Source organism: Chaetodon auriga, chromosome 14 (genome assembly GCF_051107435.1).
Source record: "Chaetodon auriga isolate fChaAug3 chromosome 14, fChaAug3.hap1, whole genome shotgun sequence".
NCBI classification, from domain to species: Eukaryota; Metazoa; Chordata; class Actinopteri; order Chaetodontiformes; family Chaetodontidae; genus Chaetodon; species Chaetodon auriga.
This window is the reverse complement of record NC_135087.1, coordinates 754,155-778,587: the sequence shown is the minus strand read 5'-3', so window position 1 is coordinate 778,587 and position 24,433 is coordinate 754,155. Positions and strand designations below refer to the sequence as shown.

Genomic DNA, 24,433 nt, shown 5'->3' with positions numbered 1-24,433 from the left:
CACTGCTGTGACGTAAATAAAGACGTCGACGCAAAGACAAACACGTGGAGACAGTTGGAGACACGTCATCATATGACACTGAAACGCATCAGTTCATCACGTGACTTCGTTTAAAGTTTGACTGACGGGTTCAAATCCAACAGGTGAATTTATCTATTTTTTGTCCCCTGGCTGCTTGTTCTGCTGTTACAAATGCGACTGATGATGCTGTTTGCTGATTGGTTGTCTGCTCTGACGTTGTTTGGACCAACATGGCGGATCGTCTCCGCATCCGTTGCTATGGAGACGGAACGCAAACAAGCCGCGGCAGCTCGAAACTCTCGGACGGATTTCCAGGTGTTTCCGCGCTGATCTCACAGGTGAGTTAGAGAGTTCAGGTGTTTTCTTTCACCTGTGAGCTCCAGATGAGCCCAGCTGGACTTCACTGACTGAGATTTAACTTCATTTAACACCGAAATGTTTCAACGCGTCTGAAAGTACTCAGATCCTTTACTGCAGTAAAAGTACTAATACACACTGTGAAAATACTGCACTACAAATAAAAGAGCAGTATTTACAGGTGCAATCGATGACGTACAGACTCTGAAGGCTGCAGCTCCTCCAGCGGGTTGCCAGTTCCGTGAACAATCCGCACTTTTCGTAGAGGAAACCGTACGTGCGTTGACTGTAGACTGTGGGTACTTTGTGCTGTTGAATGTAACGTGCGGTGGCGCTTTAGGCGAGCTGGCTAACGTTTACCTTTCCGTCCGAGCACAGGTGTAACTGCTGGTGTCCGTACAGCGTGTGTTCACCTCTGAATCCCGTCAGGTGTGTTTAGTTTTTCACTTTGAGGCTTTTCAGCCACAGACTATTCGTCTGCAGCTGCTTTTATCCGGATCAAAGTGTCCGAAAGTTGTTTAATAGCAAAGATCTGCGAGACTTTAACGCTTCTTCTCACAGAATAATCACAGCCAGGTCAAACTGTGGCTTTTCGTGGTTATGAGAAATATTCTATTCTTGTTTCCTTTGTTTCTGTGTTTCACGTGTTTGATGTCCTGGTTCGGGTCTGTGTCTAGAAACTAACATGATTTACAGATGGGTCGTATATAAAATAAAGAAACCATCCCCTCTTCATCTATGACTCTGCATTATTTCACCGGTTAGACTGGAACCAGTTCAACCATTTTTACCAGTTCAAATATGTTTAGAACAGACGGCAGGCGGTGCGGTAACCGGACACCGCCGTCTCTGGAGCTGGAGCTAAAGCTAAAGCTAAAGCTAAAGCTAAAGCTAAAGCTAAAGCTAAAGGAGCTCCGCGGGGATTAAAGCCGTTATTTTTAGAGTCTGACCGGTGACAGCACGTCGGTTTACCGGCGGGAGGACAGCGGCAGCTGCTGGACATTTTCTTTATAAATGTCCGGTTTTCCGTTTTACCATGAAGACGATAAAGCTAACAAGCTAATGTGCTAACGTCAATCGCCACTTGTTGCCCTGGCAACGGTAAATAGTCACGTGTTGTACAGCCCAAAACAGAACAGGAACATGAATTTAAAGTACTTCAAGTAAAAGTACTCATGTAGCAGTAAAGTGTCCCTGTCAGAGTTTTTCTGTCTGCTGTATTAGTTTTACTGCTGGAGATGTTTATGAGTATTTTATGAGTATTCCTAAAAAGTAACTGTAGTCATTAAGAAGCTTCATGGATGGACTGAGACAGAGAGACAGAGACAGAGACAGAGACAAAGAGAGACAGAGACACAGACACAGAGACAAAGAGAGGCAGGGAGACACAGAGACAGACAGAGAGACAAAGAGAGACAGAGACACAGAGACAGAGACAGAGAGACAAAGAGAGACAGAGACACAGACAGAGACACAGAGACAAAGAGAGACAGAGACACAGACAGAGACACAGACAGAGAGACAAAGAGAGACAGAGACACAGACAGAGACACAGAGACAAAGAGAGACAGAGACACAGACAGAGACACAGACAGAGAGACAAAGAGAGGCAGGGAGACACAGAGAGACACAGAGACAGACAGAGAGACAAAGAGAGACACAGAGACAGAGACAGAGACAGAGAGACAAAGAGAGACAGAGACACAGACAGAGACACAGAGACAAAGAGAGACAGAGACACAGACAGAGACACAGACACAGAGACAAAGAGAGACAGAGACACAGACAGAGACACAGACACAGAGACAAAGAGAGACAGAGACACAGACAGAGACACAGACACAGAGACAAAGAGACAGAGTCTGTCCGTTAGCTGAACATGGGAAAAAAAAAAAAAAAAAAAGCTTTTGAATGAATGTGAAGAAATCTAAGAATCATGTATTTCTGATCATTTTCTGGATTGATCGATTATTTTATCTGTAAAAAGAACATTTTGAAAACTGCCAATCAGGAGATGGGAGAGTCCAAGAGGACGTCTGAACCCAGACACTGAGTTTACTGAGCTGGGCTGAGCTCAGGTGTTGTTCTGGTCCAATCAGGTGAAGCTGAGCTGAGGTCAGACGACAGTTTGTCCGTGAGCTACGTGATCTTTAGAAGCATGAACTCGACGTCTGTACTCTGAAAGCGAAGAGCTGAATTCTGATTGGTGCTCAGGTGTCAAAGCAGCAGAGTGAGGAGGAGGAGGAGGGATCATGCCGAAGAAAGCAAAGAAAGGAGGTAAAGGTGGAGCAAAGACGGAGGAGGAGAGACTGTTGTACCTGCAGCAGAGAGCTCAGGCGGAGGAGGAGATGGCCAAGAGGAGAGAGGAGATCCTCACGCTGTTCCTGAAGGTAACTCCTGCTCGAAGGAGGCTCAACTGACACTTCAACAGTTTCTTCAACGTCCACTTCAACTTCTGTCAGTTCTTCTGCGTCAACTCACATTTCGACTGTTTTCACTGCCTGAAGTTTAAAATGAAGCCGTTTCCATGGCTCACACATGAACTGACACCAATCAATCGATCGATCGATCGATCGGTGATCAGCGTGTCAGTGAGCAGCTGTGTTGTTTCTCTGTCTGACGTCAGGACAAGCTGCAGAAGGAGGAGCGGAACACCGCGGTGAACCTGCTGAAGCTGAACGAGGGCTGGAGGTCGATCCTCCGTCAGACTCGAGCCGCTGAGCTGCGTGAAGACGTCGCCGTCCTCAGCCAGACGTTCGAGAGGCGCCTGGACGGCCTGGACAGCATCATCAAGGTGGTCCTCATCCTCGCTCTTCACCCTGTACGTTCACGTGCTCGACTCACAGCGTGTCACTTCCTGTTTGTTAGAGCCTGGAGCGCGACCTGCAGGAGGCGGAGTGTCAGTCGGCTCAGGTGCGCCGTGTTCACCTGCAGCACGTGGAGCGTCTGTGGACCCAGCAGCACAGACGGCTGATGTTTGTGCAGCAGCAGTGGGAGAACGGCCTGCAGCACCTGAGCTCCAGGTTCAGCTGTGAGAGGTCAGACTGACGGCCTGCAGGCTACGTTAGCCGCTACTAGCACAAGACACCACTATATCTGACTCGACTGGTGACGTTTGAGTTGCATCATGGGTAATGTAGGGGTCAGGTTTTGACAGGGATGTATGCTGGTCCACCATGTCTCCAGCGTGACCTGGTTTCTGTCTTTCAGGAGGCAGATGTCGGCAGGCTTTCAGCAGCAGCGAGCTGATCTGGAGGACGCCACGTTCACCGTGGAGCAGAAACACAAAGCAGCCATGGGTGAACTTCACAGACTGTACAGTGAAAGCATCGCGGCGTACAGGAGCGCCTACGACGACAGGGTACCGACGGCTCCCTCTCTGCGTCTTCATGTGCAGCTTTGCTGATGGGAGTGTCTGACATTTGTCTCCCGTGTCCCTCTCTGTGGACAGAAGGCTGCTCTGAGCGACCAGGAGACGCTGAAGGAGAAGACCCTGCAGAGGCAGGAGGCCGAGCAGCTCTGCAGCAAAGACTCGAAGGAGCTCGACCGGCTGCTGTCCACGAAGCAACGCTTCATTCAGATGACCAACGAGCACATGAGGAAGGTGGAGCGGCTGCAGGTCAGTGGAACTAAGCAGGCTAACGAAGCTAACGAAGCTAACGAAGCTAACGCCGTGCCCACAAACTGGTGTCAAGGTGTGTTCTGCAGTGTTTCCCAGGTGAGGCGGAGGAGATGATCGTTGTAGCTTCTACGATTCATGTTTGTACAAACAAAAGCAAGTCTCACGCGTCGTTTCACTTTAAGGAGCTACATGCGAGGTGTCATGTGATCGGTTTGATCCAGCCTGAAGCTTTGGGATGAAACGTTTGACCAACCCAAAGATCTTCAGTTCACTGTCAGAGAGCAGAAGGAGGAAATGTTCAGATGGTTCAACGAACGCCTCCATCCTGTTTCCCTCCTCTCTCAGGACACCGTCACTCAGCTGAGGGACAAGCTGAACTCCACCAAGACTGAAAACCAGTCGGTGGAACAGGATCTGACAGCCGCCAGAAACCAGGTGAACCGGAAGACTCACAAGCTTCGGGACCAGCTGACTCAGGCTCAGACGGCGGCGAGGAAGCAGCTCACCGACCTCACTGTCCAGAGCGACAACGCCACCAAGAACCTGCAGGCCGTTATCGCCAAGGTGAGACTCGTCACATCCCGTTTGTCCAGCCTCACACCTGAGCTGCTGCTGCTCATTCACCTTGTCGCTCTGTGCTGATCCAGGGTCAGAGGGTTTTACGTGTCGCTGACATGTGTCGCAAGCTGGAGAGCGAGCAGAAGAACCACTCGTTCCTTCCAGAGGAACACAGACCACAGACAACTGAACCGGCTCAGGTGGGTTCTGAGGTTCAGGTCTTCCTGACTGACTGCTGGTCCTGTAGGTGGGACCAAAAGGTAATCGAGCAGATGCTTTCAGGTTGAGCGGGAACAAATCGTGTTGCTCTGCTGGATGAGGAAATAAGTGTTTGCAAGTTCAGCAACAACATTCAGTCTCTGCTCGTCCCGGTTAGTGAGGGCGACGGCTAGCTAACATTAGCACCGGGCCAGCGTGGTGCCTGCGTTTGAGCCCACGAAGAAGAATTAACAGAATAAAACAGCTTCAAACGAGCTCAGTGTCTCGTTTCACAGGCTCATAAAACTTTGATTGTCCAACCGAACGAACAGACAGTCCCTTCAGTTCAGCAGCTAGCGGTTAGCTTCCCTCACTCGCTAAGTCCCAGCCAATCACAAACCTGCTGGGTTCAGTTCTCATCACTGACGAGTCAATACAGACGACTGACAGCTGACTGACCGACACACAGAGGAGCATCAGACCGTGACACGTTCAAGGGCTGCTGTAAGTGTAAGATATTTCCCCACCTCTCAAAACAAATGCAAAATAATTGTACACAGGACATTATTGAGCCCGTCCATATTCAGAAATCTACTTTTATAACTGAAATATGTATCAAAGGAGACAATAAGGCAGACAATAGAGCAGCGTACAGGAGAGAAAACTGGGGGAAAAACGTCCGTCTGCAGCACAAACGTCCTCCACAGGACGACAGAAGCTGCTGCTTTGTTCCAACCTGGCTCTTATTTTGGTAGTTTTGTCCCTGATCCTGTCAGAACGTTGGTGTCTACGATCTGGATCAGACAGGTGGAGACAAACTGTACGGTTCAGAGCTCAGACCTCCGTGTCTCCACAGGTCGCCGCCGAGTTCCCGGAGCTGCTGCAGGTCTCCTGGTCCATCAGCACCGCCGCGCTGCAGCGAGAAGCTCTGAAGAAACACAGAGACGATCTGAGTCGAGAGAACCAGCAGCTGAGGCTCCTGCTGCGGCGGCACCTGGACGCCATGACAGTCAGCGACGACGCCTTCGACGGACGCCAGGCTCCGCTCGTCGTGTGCCCGGCCCCGCTCGCCACGACCTCACGGGACACCAGCAGACGCCACACCGTCATCGAAGCCGCTCACGCCGCCAAATACTCGCTGTAGGCCCGCAGCTGGGGTGTAAAGAGGCCTGTCAATCAAAGGATGAAGTCACATGGCACACAGCTGTCAATAAACTCATCAACAGTCAGTGAACGGAAACACTTCTTGTTCTGAAACTATTGAAATATTCAAAATAAAATATGAATTCAAGGTGAACTTACGGTTCTCAGCAGCTTTCGACCACACCTGAAGGTCTTCATCAGCTGAAGGGACAAACTGCCGAGTGGTCCTGAACGCATCGCGGCCTTTCAGCTGCTTGTGAAGTCTGTCCAATCAGAGCTCACTTCTTTTCCTGATGGATTTCTGTTTCACAGTTTAACTTTTAAATGTCAGAAAATATTGAAAAATATTTTCAAATGTCTCGTTTTGTCCAACAAATAGTCCAAAACCTGAAGACATTCAGTTTACTTTGATACAAAAACCACGTAACTCCTCTGTCTGCAGACATTGTCATTACTGCATGTCTGAAACCTGTCTGACCCCGTAGGTCAAAGGTCAAACACACATCACTAATGATTATTAGCTGCACAACCAATCAGAGGAAAGTGTGAAAAATAAAGTTTGATGTCTCAGAATGTTTTTAATTCCTTCCTCTCAGATTCATCATCACATGACCCCTCGGATCATGTGACCCCCGCTGGGGTGATGTAAAACGTTTCTCTTCATCAGAGCTAAAAGACCCAAACGAGGAAAACGTCCAGACTGAAAGCAGCCGAAGTGTTCAGACGGCAGTGTGTCGACAGGTTTGTTAAAAATCCAAAATTTGAATTTTTGAAGTGAAGTTTCACAGGTGACAAACGTCTGCCTCAGCTTTTATTTTGGTGGGACATTTCCTGTTCAATCAAACCACCTGAAGTGTGTTTCCACAGAAAGCAGAGAAGCGGCAGCGGCCTCTGTACAGGTACACCATTTAATAGTTATTATAGACATTTTATATACAGTTTATTCTGCTATGTGGTACAATCTTTAAAATCTGCTGTTTCATAGTTTGTAAATCAAAAACAAAACAAAAAAAAAAAACTTACAAAACTCATCAAAACTCGCAAACTGATCAGAACCTTTTTTTCCATTTTTGGAAGACTAGAAAAAATACTTTATTGTATTAATCATGCATTACACAAACAAAAAGTCTTTAGTTACACAGTAAGTTGTAGCGTTGGTGAAAAGAAAAATAAAGATTTTGTTGTGATCAATCAATCAATCAACCAATCAGTCAATCAATCGCTCGCCGCTCAAATCCCTTCAGTTACAAATTAAATTAAAACAGAAACAAACCACAACTATGAAATAAAACCGCACGTGTCATCAGAGCAGGTGGGGGGGGGCGCAGGGGTCAGCCAATCAGGTGGCAGCCTTGTTTCAAAACCCGGCCCCCAGGAGGCCTCTGATTGGACAGTTTCTCCTGCAGCTCAAACCGCTCCTTTTTCCTCAAAAGGTCGAGATTAAAAACCGTCATGATATATAATATACTTCACTTCTGCTCGATGAAGCCGTGATGAAGAACATGAGAAAAGTCACACAGTGATATGAGGAGGAGGAGGAGGAGGAGCTGAAGCCTCCACCTGAACCTGCAGCTGCTCCCTGAACACACCATTGACAGAGACTGCGCTGCGTTCAGGTACTGTTTCTGGATGTGTAAACCTAAACACTTCAGAGTTAAAGACCAGAAGTTTCCCTGAAACGGCCAAAAACTGGAAACTGGACCCAGTTCAAACTGGAAACTGGACCCAATTCAGAGTTTGTGACGTTCCTGCTGAGCGTTGGCAGATTTCCGTGAGCCATCGACACCTGAACGCCACACGGTAACGCTGGAGTTAATTTCCTGAATGACAGCTGGCAGTTAACGAGCTCTGACGCTCGTTTCTGAGGTAAAGAAGCGTCTGATCCTCCGCGTCAACAAAACCACAAACCCTCATCAGACTGTCTGAGAAGAAAAGGTCAAAGGTCAAATCTCGACCGACTGAAATGTGATCTGAGTTTTTTGCTTGTCGATATAAAATCAAAGCTAAAATCTGAGCTGAATTCTTCTAAGAAATAAAACTTTGTGTTTTAGGGACGAAGGACGACGTCAAAGTGAGATGTGAGGCGCAGCTCATCTTCAGAATTAAAAAAAAAAATCAAATAAAAAAATCAATAAATAAAATGTTTAAACAATTAAAAAAGTCCACTTGCGTTTAAAGTCTCGTTCACCTGCTCAGGTGTGTTCAGGCGTCCTGGTTCACTGCGTCTCTGCTCAGACTGATGACACGTTCTTCAGGCCGAGTCACTGATGTCACCTTCATCATCCTCATCATCATCAGTGACGATGATAGGTTCAAATATGGCCGCCTCATGTTGACGTTACACTAAAGTCAAATTTAACGGACAGTTTCAGGATTGACGGCGTGAACGAATCAAACGTGAGAACCAACAGAGTGAAACACTTTCAAAAGACAGACACGTCCTCAGAGGAGGACGTCCTCTGGACGTCTTCACAGAAACGATCCGTCCACTGATCTGAGAGCAGCGTCACTCTGTGCTGAATGAACTGGATCATCGTCTAAGAGACAAACATCGTTATCAGAGCTCGTTAACCTCCTCCTCCTCCTCCTCCCGCTCCTCCTCTCTACAGTTCGTGAAAATGAACCTGGAGTTTCTCCATCTTTATGGGTCAGACAGAGTCTGAGAACATCATGTGACAGGAAGTAGAGGGGCGGGGTCTGTGAGCGTCGTGATGGCAGGACTGGACGGGATGAGGAACCAGAATCGTCCTCGGTGCCGCTGACGAGACGTTTCCACGTTTATAAAAACGATCATAAAAACTAGATTTATCGTACACAAACAGAAAACGTCCACGTGGAACTACAGAGACGTCTGAAGAGACGCAGCGCAGCGACCGGCCCCCCAGGGGCTGAGGTGGGGGTGCATTAGCCAATCCGTGTTCCCGTTAGGGTGGACGTCCAATCAGCTTGCACGCGGTCAGAGACGGAAACAGAACATGTGACCTTCAACCCGACACGATCTGCCATCGAGTTCTCGTCGCTCAACATTTCATTTCTTAATGAACTTTCTTTAAAAACACTGTAAAAAGTTAGAAAAATCTGCTGTTTTTCCTGAAGCTTCGGTTCACTGAGGGTTCAAAGGTCAAACGTTCTGTCCGCCGTCTTGTCCTCTGAGACGCTTCAAAGGAAAAACCCCCTCGTGTTCTTCTTCTGCACCATCAGGGACGTTTGAGTCCTCGTCAGCGAAGGACGAATCGACGCTCAGCAGCAGGACGTCCAGGGAAACTCTGTCACCTCAGAGCAGCGGGGACAGCTGCGAGACATTTTGGACACAAAACGTCAAAGTGAAGGCGCTCCTGCAAAGCACTGTGGGGGTTTTCTCCCAGCAGTCACTGCAGTTTGGAAAGAAATCAATGAACTTCAGTTGTGACTGAAGATTGTCTGGCAGAGCGATGCTGCGTTCAAGGTCTACAGTTCAGACTGGAAATACGAGCAGCCAAGAGGGAAAACGGTTCAGTCAGTAGATACATCCTACAGCTCAACAAACCAGCCAATCACGTGTTGGCTGATGAACGCCGTGACGGCCAGTCAGCTGACATCAGTCTCTGAATTAACTTAACGTAATGGAAGCGTTGGCCGCATCACTCCGCTCAGCTAAGACGCCGTCAGTGAGTCCGGCTGGGACCACACTTCCTGTCGTCGCTAACAGTAAAGACAAAAACGGCAAAGCTTGGCGGCGAGGTTTTTCTGACACCTGGAGCTGTGACGCCATCGTCATCCTCACAGAAGAAGAAACGCTCTGATGGGGGATTTTTCCTTTGAGTCCGTCTGCTGGGCGCCGCGGGGTCACGAGGTCAGACTAGTGTCAACACGAGGGGGAGGGGCTTCATGTAGTGTCATCGGAGCCGCGCCGGGGCTCCGCAGACGAGGGCAGGTGACATCACAGGACAGGTGAGCTGCTGGGCGTCGACCTGCAGGCTTCAAACAACGTTTGACAACGTTTGTGTTTCTGCTGTTGAACGTCTCTCAGCCAGTCGGAGGGAGACACACACACACAAAGCTCTGCCTCCTCGCTTTCACAGAGTGTGTGTGTGTGTGTGTGTGTGTGTGTGTGTGTGTGTGTGTGTTCGTTCAGTCGTCTGATGGAGATCTCGTGCTCAGAGACCTGAACAGACCTGAATACTGTTAATGTGTGAACAGACTAGCCTCTCTCTCTCTCTCTCTCTGTGTCTGAGTCTCTCGCCCCGCGGTCCTCTGCTTCTTCTTCTCCTCCTTGTCTACACGTAGACCCTGGCGAGGGCGTCGGCGCCGGCGGAGGCGATGTAGGCCTTGGAGGGGTGGAAGGCCACGTCGTAGATGGCCTCCTCGCTCTTCTTCCGGTGAGCGGTGATCTCCTGGACGCACGTTTTACTGTCGAGGTTCCACAGACGCAGGGAGCAGTCGTGACCTGAGGAGGAGGAGGTGAGGAGGAGGAGTTCAAACATTTTGATCAAACATCACAGACTTGTTGGTTGAAAGAGACTCACTTCCAGACATCAGGTAGATCCCGTTAGGATCCACTGCCAGACTGGTCACTGCGTCCAGGTGAGCCACCATGGCATGGATCACTTTACCTGCACGCACACAGACAGGTGGGACAGACAGGTGAGACAGACAGGTGAGCACTGCTGCTCAACAGATGATCCTTTCACTTCAACACCTGCAGCTCCAGACTGAGAGGAGCTGAGGACAGAACGTCACTAAAGGACGGAAGTCAGACTGTGACAGAGACAGACAGAGACAGAGACAGAGACAGACAGGTAGAGACAGAGACAGACAGGTAGAGAAAGGTAGAGACAGGTAGAGACAGGCGGAGACAGAGACAGAGACAGAGACAGAGACATAGACAGGCGGAGACAGAGAGGTAGAGACAGGTGGAGACAGAGACAGACTGACCTGACTTGTTGTCGTAGAATTTGATGTGGCGGTCTTCGTGAGCGGTGATGGTGACGGGCAGCGTGGGGTGACTGACCACCTTATTGATATGATTGGACCCTGGGAGGGCTGAGGGGGCGGGGTTAAAAGAGTGAGGAAGAAGAGTCGAGACGATGAAGAGGAGAGAAAAACAACGAAGAAGATACGACACATTTCTGTTGACTGTGTGTGTGTGTGTGTGTCTTACTGCTTTCTCCCTGCCCCTTCAGCACCAGTGCATTCTGGGAAGTCTCCAGGTCATAGACCACCACGTCTCCACTGTTAAAGGACGCCACCATGTGGGCGGGGTCACAGCCGTTGAAGTCCACCGACGTGGGGACACCGTGCTCTACAAACACACACACACGCACACACACACACACACACATGAATGGGTCCATCACGCTGCAGGTCCTGCCGTGTCCTCTGGGGACGCTCTCTGTCCTCACCTCTGTTTGTGTTGAAAGTGCTGATGCAGGGGTTCTTCTCCGTCGGGTTCCACAGTTTCACCGTTCCGTCGGCCGAGCAGGACAGGAGGCGGTTCTTGATGCCGCTGTAAGCCAATCCCCACACGGCGTCTGTGTGCCCTGTCCACGACCCCGCCAGGACGCTGGGGTCTGATTGGACGAGAAGAAAAAGAGAGGAGGGGTCTGTTAACGTACTGAGCAAACAGGTGTATGTGTGAAGATTAACACGGTGTTTCTGGAGAGTGTGTGCGTGTGTGCGTGTGTGCGTGTGTGTGCGCACGCGCGTGTGCGTGTACCGTAGGTATCGTAGGGGTCCACGTTAGAGCTGGGGATGTTCCACCACTGGATGGTCGAGTCGATGCCTCCACTGAAACACTGCTCACCACTGGACGTCATCGCCAACGACAACACTGGACCACTGGAGACAGAGACAGAGAGAGACAGAGAGACAGAGAGACACAGAGAGACAGAGAGACACAGAGAGAGACAGAGAGACAGAGACAGAAGGAGAGACAGAGACAGACAGACAGAAGGAGAGACAGAGACAGACAGAGAGATCTTTCAGAGCTTTTTTCTTGCTGTTGTCCATACGTTCATCTTCTTCATGACATCAGAAACCTGTGTGTGTGTGTGTGTCTGTGTGTGTGCATGTGCCTGTGTGTGTGTGTGTGTGTGTGTGTGTGTGTGTGTGTGTGTCTGTCTGTGTGTGTGTGTGCGTGTGTGTCTGTGTGTGTGCGCGTGTCTGTCTGTCTGTGTCTGTGTGTGTGCATGTGTGTGTGTGTGTCTGTGCGTGTGCGTCTGTGTGTGTGTGTGCACGTGCGTGCGTGTACGTACACATGAGCTCTGAATGTGTAGACGGGTTCCACATCAAAAGAGGCACTTCTGGAAAACACAAACAGAAAACTGGGAGTCAGAAATCAAACATCCAGACTGTTGTTGAACACATCATCTTCATTATCTTCATCATCTTCATCTTCAGAGTGCGGCGGCGGACGCTCATCGTGCGCCTACTTTTTGGCAGGGACGGTCTTGGTGAGGTTCCACAGTTTGAGGGTGTGGTCCTCGGACACGGTGACCAGGCAGGGCTCGACGGGGTGGAAGGCCAGCGCTCGAACGCCGTCGAAGTGGCTCCGCAGCGTGTACTTTGGGTTCCACGTCTTCCTGAACGAAGACTCTTTATTGGACGGCAGCTGGAGGGATAAACGACAGATCATGTGGTTAAATGGATCAGTGAGCGCCCACGTGATGAAGCGGCGCTGCGGTTGGCGTCTTACATCGTAGCTGTAGTCCGTTTCATCGTTGGTGACGGTGAGGTCGGCGAGGTCACCCAATCCCAGCACGCTCTCCAACACGTCGTCCGACCCCCCCAACAGGAAGGACTTCCCCCCGCCGGGAGGAAACGGTAGAGGCTCCGCTGCAGAGAGACGAACGGACGACTGATTGGCTGACAACTGTCCCCTATCTACACACCAGCGTTTGATTGGCTGAGACACTGAAAGACTCTCACCCCACTCCGTCCCGTCCCCGGAGCTCCGAGCCTCACCCGCTCCCTCGCCGTCCTCTGCCGTCACCAGGAAGTCAAACTCTTTCAGAGCCTCCTCCGTGTCGGCGTCGTCCTCCGACGCCAAGCCCTCATTCCCCACCTGGAGGAGGAGGAGGAGGAGAAGGGGGGGGGGAGGAGACGTCAGGGGGAGGAGAGGAGAGAGCAGGGCTGTGTGTGTGTGTGTGTGTGTGTGTGTGTGTGTGTACCTTGGTCTTGTGTTTCTTGGCTCGGTGGTGTTTGTCAGTGCTGATGTCATCCATCAGGTCTCCCTCCTCATCCTCCTCTTCATCACTGTCCTCTGCGTTCTCCAGGAAGTTGAACGTCTCCAGAACGTCACCTGGACTCCTGATGACAGGTGTGACAGTGTGTGACCTGCAGTGACTGTGTGTGACTGTGTGTGTTCGTGCGTGCGTGCGTGTGTGTACCTCTTGCTGTCCTTGCGGCGCTCTGTTCCGTTGATCAGGTGCTGAAGGTTCTTGTTCTCCACAGATCCGTTCTGCTCGGAGCCCGACAGGCCGAGCAGAGAGCGAACCCTCTGAGTACGAACGTCCAGGATGGTGTCTGTGTAGCCCACCTCCTGCAGGTACCTGCACGCACGCACGCACGCACGCACGCACGCATACACACACACACACACACACACACACACACACACACACACACACACACAGAGTTTTATATCACAGTCTGACAATCTGAGGACGTCTCGCTGTAACTTCGACCTACAGATTCTTTTCTTGATTGGTTGATTGGTTGGCAGCAGATTCTGATATTTAACACACTGAACCAGTTTAAGTCTGTACAATCATTAATCAATATCCTTTCAATGTGATTGATCCAGTGATTGACAGTCAGCTGTCTCCCTTCAGATTCTCTGAGGACGAACGAGACGTCCACTCTCCTGTCCTACAGACGTCTACGAAATGTAGCTCAAGCTGTTAAAGACATCCTGCTGTTCCTCTGAGTCCAGGTGATATCTGACGCCACCTGTCGTCGCCTGTCGTCACCTGTGCTGCAAACAGGAAACAGTGACGGCCTGTGTGTGCTCTTACTGTCGCAGTAGTTGTCTTCCTTGTTTCCAGGTGAGCTGACTGTTGGCAGGTACAGCAGAGACCTCTGAGTCTTTGGTGTCTGAAGGACAAACACACAAAACAAAGAGGACACCTGAGACACGAAGATCACCTGCACCGAAGGAGACCAACAAACCAACGAGACCAGTTAAAGGTCAGAGGGTCTGATGTGTCCCCCAGAGACCAAGGGTCAGACCAGTACTGAGGAGGGGGAGGGGGAGGGGGAGGAGAGAGAAGAAAAAGAGGAAGAAGAGAAAGAAGAAAGAAGGAGGAGGAGGAGGAGGAGGAGAAGAAGGCAGCATGTAAAGCTGAGAAGCAGAGAGAGGAGATTAAAGGAGGAAGAGGAGAGTTTCTGATGTGAAGAGTTAAAGAGGTTTCAGGGGCCTGCAGAGACCTGGTCTGAGACACAGACCAGGTCCAGGGCTGCTCCGTTACCACCCACCTGATTCAAAGCTTGGCATCTTCATCTCCCCCTGATTCAACTCCGTTCCATATTTTAACTTGTGATATTTTGCTCTGCGGAGGAAACAAAAGGAAACATTTCTGCTGAAACGTGAGGAAGATTCACCAAGACAAAGTGTTTCTGCAGAACGTGTCAGCGTCCCTGAAGCAGAGCAGCTGCTGCGTTTGGTCACAGCCGCAGAACATCGTGATCTTCATCGCCTGCTCGTGGACGTGTGGGGAACTTCACTCTGAACGTGTAATTAACAGGATCTCAAAGTTTCCCATTGGCACTTAAACGCACCACAACTGCAGACTTAGATCTAGTTTCCTTCATTTAAAACTGAAATCACAAACCTGACTGATCGATCAGAAACCTGACGGATCGATCAGAAACCTGACTGATCAATCAGAAACCTGACGGATCGATCAGAAACCTGACGGATCGATCAGAAACCTGACGGATTGACCTAGAAAACAATGAGTGATGGCAGGAAGTCACAGACGGGCTCAAACATGACACAGCAGCACCGTGGCTCTTGTGCTGAGTCATGTTTGAGCCCTGAGAACAGAGTCGTCTCTTACCTTTCCTGTTTTAAAGCGTATTCTAACATCTTTATTCTTCTGACCAGGTCGTTCTTCAGGTTCTCCTGACCTTTCCTCTCCCCCTGCAGGAACGCTATCCTCGCCTGCAGAGACACACACACACACACACACACACACACACACACACACACACACACACACACACACACACACACACACACACGATTCATTCATGTTGTCATCATCAGCCCCATGATGGGAAACCTGGAGGGAGGTCTCAGTGTTATTTGTCACATGACAAAAAGAAAAAGGATGAAATCCATCCAGGGACATTGAACGCATCCTTTTTGCTCTCACACTTCCGAACATGCTGTGACTTCACTGAGGTTCAGATAATGTCTGCCGGCACGCAGCGACTGAACGTCTGTTAAACTGGATGAACTCGGTTCCACGGATTCTCTTTCAGTCTTGTGACACCTCGTGGTTCCGCTCGGCTTCAGTTTGAGACTTCAAAGAAAACGAGCTGCGCGTCTTAAGCGTGTTTGAGCGACGCTTCATAATCCAGCCGTGTGCATGAACTGGATTTAAAAAGCTTCATCCTCAACGCTCTTCTTCTGTGGTGGCCTCACTCAACCTGAGGATCACAGGAACTGAGGTGGAACATCACCACCGCCACTCACTGATCAGCATTAGAACCTGGACACCTCTGGAGCTTTCACTGAGGGACGATATGTGTCCTCCATGTCGGATACACGCTGTTGAGTCACATGACGTTCTGCTCAGTGATGTCACGGCTCGTTCCAAAAGTCAGAGGAACAGAAGCAGGAACTCCAGATTCGCGACAGCTGCGTACGCCCAGATGTCTCAAACCAGTGTGGCGTTCACTGACAGCTGATCCCGTTTGTGTTACCACGTCTTCATCACAGCTGACAGGAGACTGAAGACAGGAAATGAGGAGGACGAAGAGGAGGAGCGTCTGACCCGACCTGAACCAGGACCCTGCAGCACCTGGTCAGCACCCCAAACCGAGACCACCAGGACGGCCCGGAAAGAGGACATCAGAGACAGAACCGTGTCTTCAAGCAGCATCACAGAAAGGACAGAAACAAAGAAGACCCATCAAACAGTAACTGCTCCTGCCTGGATCAGCCGATCAATCGACGAACACTCTTCTGATCATCGATCAATCGGCTCATTTTTCAAGCAGAAACAATGAAAATGTGTCAAATATTTGCAGCTTCACTGTTTTTCTTCATCACATCGATGAAATCTGAACATTTGGAGGTTTGTTTCTGTCCAACACGTCTCCTTCAGCTCTGCGGTCAGCTGATCGTCTCCATCGAGCTGCAGCGCCGCCGTCTGACCGACCACCTGCCTCACTGCTCACCTACTCGTCTGACAGCCCACCTGTCTGTCCATCTGTCCATCTGTCTGCCTGTGAGCAGCTGCTCCTGAAACCCAACACTGATGGACCTATTTATACACACACACACACACACACACACACACACACACACACTCACACACACTCTCACACACACACACACACACACACACTCACACACACACACACACACACACAGCTGAGTACTCTCTGCCAGGGTGCCCATGGCAACAGGGGGACTCAGGGGCAAACTGGGGGTCACAACTTCCTCTCATGAAGGTCGCCATGACGACGGGGAAACCAGAGGTCCTCCCCGAGACAGAGAGACAGAAACAGAGAGAGAGACAGATTTGGGGTTTTGGGGACTGGGACGTCTGGGAGGGGGATTACGTAACAGACCACACTAACTGCGTCCTGCTCTGATTGGCCGGCTCTGTGATTGACAGCCACAGCTCCTCAGCAGCCTGAGGTCCTCTGACAGACCAGAAGACGTCGTGTGTGTAAACTGTGAATGTGTGAACGTTCAGGATTCAGCAGCAGAGCCGACCTCAGAAAACGACTTGAATAAGAGGACAAATCCACCAAAAACCCCAAAACTCCACCGGTCAACAGCAGGGTGTCGGGGTGACGTCAACACACGGGAGGACACGCTCACCATCAAGGCGCTGTGAAGCCGCGGGCGGCCTGGAACAGTAATCAAATAAAACAACCGGGCTAGTTAGCTAACTAGTTAATGCTACTGGTAACCGCTAAAGTTAAGTTCAGTGGCTAAAAAACTAGTTAGCTAACGCTAGCTGACTGATGTTGTCTAGTTAGCTAACGCTACCGGTTACCTGGGGACCGCATGAGAAACGTTAGCTGTGCTGCAGGCCGAACCCACGATAACCTGAACTGAACTTGTCCCGACAGCTGCGGCTCTGGATGTGCAGAGTTTCGTAAAAAGTCCCGGTTGGTTTTGCAGCTTAGCTAGCAAAGCATCCGACTCTTCATCAGACAACTTCTTGTATTCCTCCTCGTGGTTGGTCTCGTAGTGACGACTCAAAGTGTAGTCCTTGATCACAGCGACCTGTGGACCACAGACTGAGCTCGCAGCTTCACCTTTGACCTCTGCATTCGGTATCAACCTTTCTCTTTCTGGTGTGAGCTGACATTTTGAGGGCTAGCTGGCAGCATCACTTGTAGCTGTTCACCCACGCATGTGCGTCCTCACACCAATTTTAAAAAAAAACAACACGCTTTTCAAAATAAAAGCAGCTCAGTTGCATAGCGTGCACAGCATGAATACTTTCATTTACGTTCTAATTTACGATTGACCTCAGGGGCCGGACAGGGATGCCCTGAGGGCCGGAAGTGGGCCGCGGGCCGTGACGTGCCCAGCTCTGGTCAACAGAGAAGAAGAAGAAGAAGAATCAGGGGGAGACATTCCCCTTTATTGTCACACACACATGCACACAGCACACGGAGGTGAAATTTGTCTTCCGCCTTTGACCCATCCTGGTCGTCCTTCCTCCGCGGCAGACCAGGAGCGGTGGGCAGCCAGACCGGCGCCCGGGGACCCATTCTTCTGCGTCACCATTGGTCAGGTGGTGATCTTCTTGCATGTTTTTAGTGGGGGTATATTTTTACGGAGGATACCCCAGGTGAACACGGGGAGAACATGCAAACTCCACACAGAAAGGCCCTCCTCGAGCAGCAGGCACCGAAGCATGGTGGAGGACACACCCAGTGCCCGCAGCGAGATTCGAACCCGGGACCTTCTTGCTGTGAGGCGACAGTGTTGCCACTGTGCCACCGTGCCACACTGAGTCATTAGCAGGAAACACATTCACGCATGTTTTGTAGTCATAGTACTGCTGCTGAGCTGAGGACGGCTGCAGTGTTCCTGTCTGTCGCTGACCCGCTTCATGCTGCGTTCATGTTTGTCTGCTGCTGAACTTCGAGCCTCATCCTGAACACAGTCCTCACACACAGCTCTCCCCTTCAGGTCCTACAGCTGTCAAAGACAAAACGGCACTTACTTCATTTTCTCAGCTGTATCTGAAGCAACACACCCCCACCAACAGTCCAGTGTGTGTGTGTGTGTGTGTGTGTGTGTGTGTGTGTGTGTGTGTGTGTTCGGCACAGTGGTATTTAAAGTGTGACCACTGACCAAAGACCTAAAGCCTGACAGAAAAACCCAGTCACTCCCACGTCTCTGTGTTTGTGTGAGCAGCAGACTGGACTGTCGTGAACTTTGTAATTCGTTTGTTTTCTTTAGAATAAATCTGGCTGATCTCAGATCAGCTGGAGGCATCAGGGTGGCGGTACACCTGTTGACCTCTGACAACGCCAGCGTGGACTGATGTGAATGTGATCCTGTGGTCTGAAGCTTGTTTCAGACAATCATCTGTGAGGGCAGCACCACCCCTCCCTGACAGGACACCTGGTAAACATGAATCAAGCGCTCCTTTGGGAGCTGGAGTGAGGGGGAGTGAGGTCAGAGCGCAGGGGTGATGATGATGATGAAGTAGTGAGCTCACTGGCCCAGATTTACCAGGCTGAGCTAAAGGAGAAGAAGGAGGAGGAGGAGGAGGAGGAGGAGGGGACTTCAAAAAGTCCAGAGAGTGAAAACAACACTGTGTTTACTCCGAAAAGGAATCACTCCAAAGATCCCAAACATCAAGATCCCAAAACATCAGGATCATGAACAATGATCAAACATGAAGTTTAAACGAAGAGAACGTCGTCACGTTGCTTTAATCATCCCTTCATTTAGTGACTGACAGCCCGTTGAACCTCAGCCTTTGTGTGTGTGTGTGTGTGTGTGTGTGTGTGTGTTATTTCAGGCTGGTCTACTTTTAGCGTCCAGCTGGGACGCGGCTGTCAGAGCAGGGCCCAGTAGGCCAGGCTGCCTAATTACAGCCTGCCGTCCTCTTTACCAAAACATGGAGTCACCGCGGCGCTGCCCCGCCCACCGACACACACCGGCCTGACGCTGCTCTCCAGGTAGACGGGGTGACCTTTGACCTCTTGGCTACAACCGTGGGTGTAGAAAGGACGGTGGGCAGTAATATCAGCTGTTTACTCACAGGACATCAGAGTGAGTGTGTGTGTGTGTGTGTGTGTGTGTGTGTGTGTGTGTGTGTGTGTTTGATTACATTCTGGACAAAGTCTAAGGACTTAAGCACCTGAGAAACCAAAGGAAGACCAACATCATCCACAACGATGTGTTTACACTTCGGCAAACTGTCTCCATCAACAGTGTGATGAATTAGCTGTTTGCGGCTCCTGTTAGCGGTGTCCTCATGGACGTACAGACAGACGTCACTGTGACACTGAAGAAGACTCAAACATGGAGACTCTCAGTGAAGCTCCTAGCGTCTTCTCTCTCTCTCTGACGTCGAAGCAGGTTCATGGATGTTTCCTGGAGACACATTGTCCTCAGGAGGGACGATGATGAACATTCATATCATCCAACGAATGACGTTCTGCTTTACGTCACACCTGCAGGAGCAGCTCAGATGAACCAGAGACGTCTCTGACTCCATCACAACAGCCAACAGACAGTTTGAGGTGTTTGAGATGACTCCACAACTTAAATTCATCTGTTCATGTGAGGCTGGTCTGAGGTCAGCCTGAGCAGCTGCTGAGCATCTTTTCTGGAGACTGAAGCAGGAAGTTTGGTCTCCTGGTGCCTCCTGGTGTCTCCTCATCTGCTGCTGCTGCTTCCTGTGCAGCTTCGGCAGGACGGAGCTCATCTTCACTGCTGCGACTCGACGCTGAGATCACGGATTTCAAACCAGAGCTGAACCTGCTTCAGCACGACAAACAGGACAATGAGCGCAGACTGGACGTCCAACTGAGCCAAACCATGACACTGTAAACATGGACAAACTGAACCAATCAGATCACTTCCCTGAGCTGGACTCAGACACAACACGAGAGGATTTCACCAAAAACACAACGGACACCTCCATCAACAAATCCTGACAGACGCGGAGGCGGACAGTTCACAGCTGGCAGGTAAAGACAGTGAAACTACCTGCCAGTCACAGGTAAAAAGCACCCAGGTGAAACTTCCTCTGTTCTGATATGCAGTTGTTTTAAGATGTTTTATCCCAGAAGCTCGACTGAGAACCCTGAAGGAGAGATTGTGTTGTTTCCACATCACAGGAAGCTTGAAGATTAGGCAAATGAGACCAATAACGGATTAAAGAGCGTCTGTGTGTTCTGAGACGGGATTCTGACCAACAGTCCTCAAGACGTCTGTTTGACGGAAAGAAGACGGGAAACATGAGACGAGCTGCTGAGAACATGAGCAGGGTTTAATGAATCTGATGCAGCAACACGTTTCACAGACTGAAAGATGTGGAACGCTCCAAAGACACCTGTTTGGATCATTCCACAGGTAAACAGGCTCATTGGTAACAGGTGAGAGGATCATGATTGGGTATGAAAGGGGCGTCCTGGAAAGGCTCAGTCGATCACAGAGGATGGAGCGAGTTCACCACAGCTGAGCTGCAGGACGAACGTTTAAAACGATCAGAGAGGAGTCGGGACGGACGCCATCACGTCATCCACCGTTTGTCCACTCGGCTCAACGGCCAAAACAGGCCCACCAACCGACTCTGAAGAGACGGACGGATCGTCTGCAGCCTCACTGTGACTTCATCATCACAGTGACAGCGTTCAACTGTGAGTCAGCAGATCAAAGCACATCAGCGTTTCTTCAACTGATCCACAATCTTGTTGTTTCTTGCTGCTGCTGCTTGTTATTTATTGGATCTCATGCAGTTCAGTGCAGTTTCACTTTTATTTTCAGATTGCTCAGAAGGTGGAGGTGGAGGTGGAGGTGAAGGTGAAGGTGAAGGTGGAGGTGAGGGTGAAGGTGGAGAAGCACTGATCTGACTTTCTCTCTCCTGATAACATTCAACAAGAATCTGAGCTTTCATTGTCTTTACTGTTTTACTGGCTCTCCTCCTACAGTAAATGTTAACAGGCAGGAATGTCGACACCTTCGCTCATTTGTTGTGTGTGTGTGTGTGTGTGTGTGTGTGTGTGTGTGTGTGTGTGTGTGTGTGGCTTATCAGAAACTCTGACAGAGTCATGCTGAAAGCATCCAGTGTCACAACGCAACAAGTCAGAGCACAGCAAACGGTGTGTGCTGAGAGACCCTGTCATTACTTACTTACACACACACACACACACACACACACACACACACACACACACACACACACACACACACCTCAGTCCGTGTGCTGCAGGGTGTGTTATGACAAACACATGAACTGCCCCACATTTCACACACTTCAGCACTTCACTCCATCTTTCTCCAACACACAACCATAGAGAATCTGAAGCCTGAATGAACTCATGAACACATGAACTCATGAATCCACTGAGGCTCTGTTCACAGCCTGGATCTACATATAAACTCCTAACAAGCCATAAGAGTCGACACCATCTATGTTTCTGCTGAACCTCACTGTGTTTATCTAGCCACTGAAAACAAACAGCATTTTATTTGATGATGATGATGATGACGATGATGATGACGACTGTCACAGGTCAAGATGCTTTCCTCTGTTTATGAAGTCATGGTATCACTTTATGGTCATGTGTTGTTCCCATACTGTGGGAGACTCGACATGTGATGTCACGTCTTCGTGTCCTCGGGGACCTGAAGGCTTAAAGACGCTCTCCACTCACTTTAACTCACGTCCACTGATCTCACCGACAAGCCGGCGTTGGTGAGTTCCATTCATTCAGTCGTGGAGGGCCGCTGACGAACCACAGAAATCCTGGTCTCATGTTACCAAACCTGCAAATGAAGCTGAAGGACACTGGTCTGATTTAACCATCAGATCAGTGCTCAGGTGTTGGTAGATAATCTGCATTTAGGCTGGGACCAAGATTCAAGCAGCTCTGCTCAGCGCAGTCACTCCCACATGGCATCAGAAAAACACAAAGCAGCTGGATCACCACCACCACCACCACCACCATCATCATCATCATCATCATCATCTCCTTTGTGGTCAGTGTTTTAATTAACAGTCAACTGCTAACAAACCTGGAAATGTTCCTAAAGACTGACGGGGTGTTTCATAAACTGGTCTGCGGTAAAGTGAAATACACATGATGGTTTGAGGCTTCAGTGCGTTCACAGTAATCTGATTATCGTGTAAACGTGGTCAAATAATCGAACGCTAAATGATCTCGTTCATGGTCAGCAGAGCTGTGAAGCTCCTGCTAACAGCCAAACACACACTCTGTGATGCTAACGCTGCTAACGGACTCGTTTATTTGCCATGGAGGCTTTTAACCACCTCTTCGTACACAAAGGTGCTTGAATCAGAAACACAACCGGTTGGTCACTCTGGTCCAGCTGTTGATTAGACAGCAACATTAGCTTCCACCACAGCTGCCTAAGCTAGCGTGACAAACCAAAATGGCTGCATAGAGATTAGCTGACAGTCAGCTGGATTCACTTCTGCTTTACTAATCACTGATTTCATGTCCACAATCAGAAGTTTCAATGCTTACGACGGGTGGTTACAGTAGAACCGCATAAGCTAACAGAGGAAAATGACAACAACACTGAAAGCTAAGTGCTAAGTTACCTTTTGACAGCGCCGTGGAGCTAACGGCTAGCACCACTCTCGCTAACGGTAACCTAGTGCATTCCGCTATTCGTGCTCTGATCCGTTAGCTTAGCCACTTACCCAGCTAGGTTACAAACATTTTGTTAGTCGTGACCGTTTTCGACAGTTTTGGTGTACAGTGATTCTAAACCACAATGTCACGAGGAATGACAAATGTGGCTGATTCTCGGCACCCAACACGGCTTTCTTTTTACCAGTAACGTTATACGGAACAGCATCCACGACTGTTGTTGTTCTTAGCTTGGGTTAGCCTGATCGGCATTCAGTGCTAAACTAAGTGTGCTAACCTGGAGCTCGGCCCTCTCCACTTCCCAGTGCGCCCTCTCCATCTCGAACCGGGCCCACTCATGCTGGATGTAGTGCAGGATGCCGGGGATAGTGTACTGTTGCTGTGGCCGCGGAAGCTCGTCCGGCTGGTGCGGCACCATGACTCCTCCGCCGCCACCTCCGATCGGCGGATTAGCACTGCTGTTGCTCCCCTGCTGCTGTTGCTGTGGCGGTGGAGGCTGTCGTGGGGCGCCCGCTCCGACCCCTCCTCCGCCGGGGTGCTCATCCATGTTTTTTTTCTTTTCTTTTTCTTTTTTTTCTTTCTTTCTTTCTTTTCTTTTCTTTCTTTCTTTCTTTTTCTTTTTTTTTTTTTTTTTTAGAAAAGTAGAAGGAAAGTCCCAGGCAGCAACGGTCCGCTGAAGAATCCCCGTCCCCCGTGAATCCTGTTCCTCCGCTCCGTGTCTCTCGCGCTGGCTCCGCCGCGGTGTGCGAGGCTGGTTGCCCCCGGAGGGCTGCGGTGAGTGCGGCTGATTGCGGACGCGGTGTTTGTGTGTGGATCTACCCGGCCGCCATTACTGCTCTCTCTCGCTCGCTCCCTGGATACGATGATCACGGAGGGAGAACCCAGTCGCGCTGCATGATGGGAAAGATACATCCTGCTTTTTTCCTGTCATCCAAATACAAGACGTAACGTTCACTGCACAAGGAAAACGTAGGAAATCGCCAAGTCAGTCTGGATTCCGATCAAAAGTATTGGTACAGGTTTTTCCACTTTGCAAGGCGTTAATGGAAGAATGTGAAGTTTCTCAGTTCTTCTGAAAACGCAAAACAAAAAAACATGAATTATAATTTGTTGAATAATATATATATCCACGCATTTGTGTTCAAAATAAGCACACAAATAGGATTACAAGTGAGTGAGAGGCTGATGTTTAGTGTATTTATTGTCACAGTAACTAATAAACTACCTGCTATGACAGACCAAAAGCAAAGTGCCTCCCACTAACCTGAGCCAACTGGAACACCTGTTGAAACACGGTGTGTGTTTCTTATACTGGATTTTGAGGGGTAACCTGTTTGTTCAGTATTATATATATCAGGATACAAGAAACACAATACATATTAATTAAAATTCAAGCCACTAAATTCAGCTTTGAGCCCATCCAGCAGCAGCAGCGTCAATAAAACTCAGAAAGACAAGAATGCTCCAGAATCATTTGCTAATCTCTTTTACGTAATC

At 49.7% G+C, this 24,433-nt stretch overlaps 2 protein-coding genes across 2 annotated transcripts; one reads left to right on the top strand and one right to left on the bottom strand.

The window, feature by feature from the left end:
• Positions 1-286: 286 nt before the first annotated feature.
• On the top strand, positions 287-7,359 carry drc2 (dynein regulatory complex subunit 2). Its single transcript, XM_076748341.1, has 9 exons — positions 287-359; positions 2,593-2,768; positions 3,005-3,172; positions 3,247-3,416; positions 3,589-3,739; positions 3,830-3,997; positions 4,346-4,564; positions 4,648-4,758; positions 5,613-7,359. Exons 2-9 carry the CDS (start codon positions 2,631-2,633, stop codon positions 5,898-5,900), a joined length of 1,413 nt encoding a protein of 470 aa, XP_076604456.1. The 5' UTR covers positions 287-359; positions 2,593-2,630; the 3' UTR covers positions 5,901-7,359.
• On the bottom strand, positions 6,789-23,959 carry strn3 (striatin, calmodulin binding protein 3). Its single transcript, XM_076748336.1, has 16 exons — positions 23,214-23,959; positions 14,938-15,041; positions 14,354-14,427; positions 13,894-13,972; positions 13,267-13,428; positions 13,048-13,186; positions 12,806-12,941; positions 12,573-12,712; positions 12,310-12,488; positions 12,133-12,180; positions 11,595-11,716; positions 11,281-11,448; positions 11,040-11,180; positions 10,814-10,921; positions 10,405-10,491; positions 6,789-10,325 (listed from the first exon to the last, which is right to left on the bottom strand). The coding sequence occupies exons 1-16, from the start codon at positions 23,481-23,483 to the stop codon at positions 10,156-10,158; spliced, it is 2,127 nt and encodes a 708-aa protein (XP_076604451.1). The 5' UTR covers positions 23,484-23,959; the 3' UTR covers positions 6,789-10,155.
• Positions 23,960-24,433: the final 474 nt, after the last annotated feature.

What these genes read in the sequence shown, in the direction of transcription:
- drc2 (XM_076748341.1), top strand. Translation starts at nt 2,631, where the DNA reads ATGCCGAAGAAAGCAAAGAAAGGAGGTAAAGGTGGAGCAAAGACGGAG. An exon ending in GCCTGGACAGCATCATCAAG is followed by an intron (nt 3,173 to 3,246) that starts GTGGTCCTCATC and finishes CCTGTTTGTTAG; the next exon opens with AGCCTGGAGCGCGACCTGCA. An exon ending in GGAGCGCCTACGACGACAGG is followed by an intron (nt 3,740 to 3,829) that starts GTACCGACGGCT and finishes CTCTGTGGACAG; the next exon opens with AAGGCTGCTCTGAGCGACCA.
- strn3 (XM_076748336.1), bottom strand. Translation starts at nt 23,483, where the DNA reads ATGGATGAGCACCCCGGCGGAGGAGGGGTCGGAGCGGGCGCCCCACGA. An exon ending in TGGAGAGGGCCGAGCTCCAG is followed by an intron (nt 15,042 to 23,213) that starts GTTAGCACACTT and finishes GTGTCTCTGCAG; the next exon opens with GCGAGGATAGCGTTCCTGCA. An exon ending in CCAAGAAACACAAGACCAAG is followed by an intron (nt 12,942 to 13,047) that starts GTACACACACAC and finishes CTCCTCCTCCAG; the next exon opens with GTGGGGAATGAGGGCTTGGC.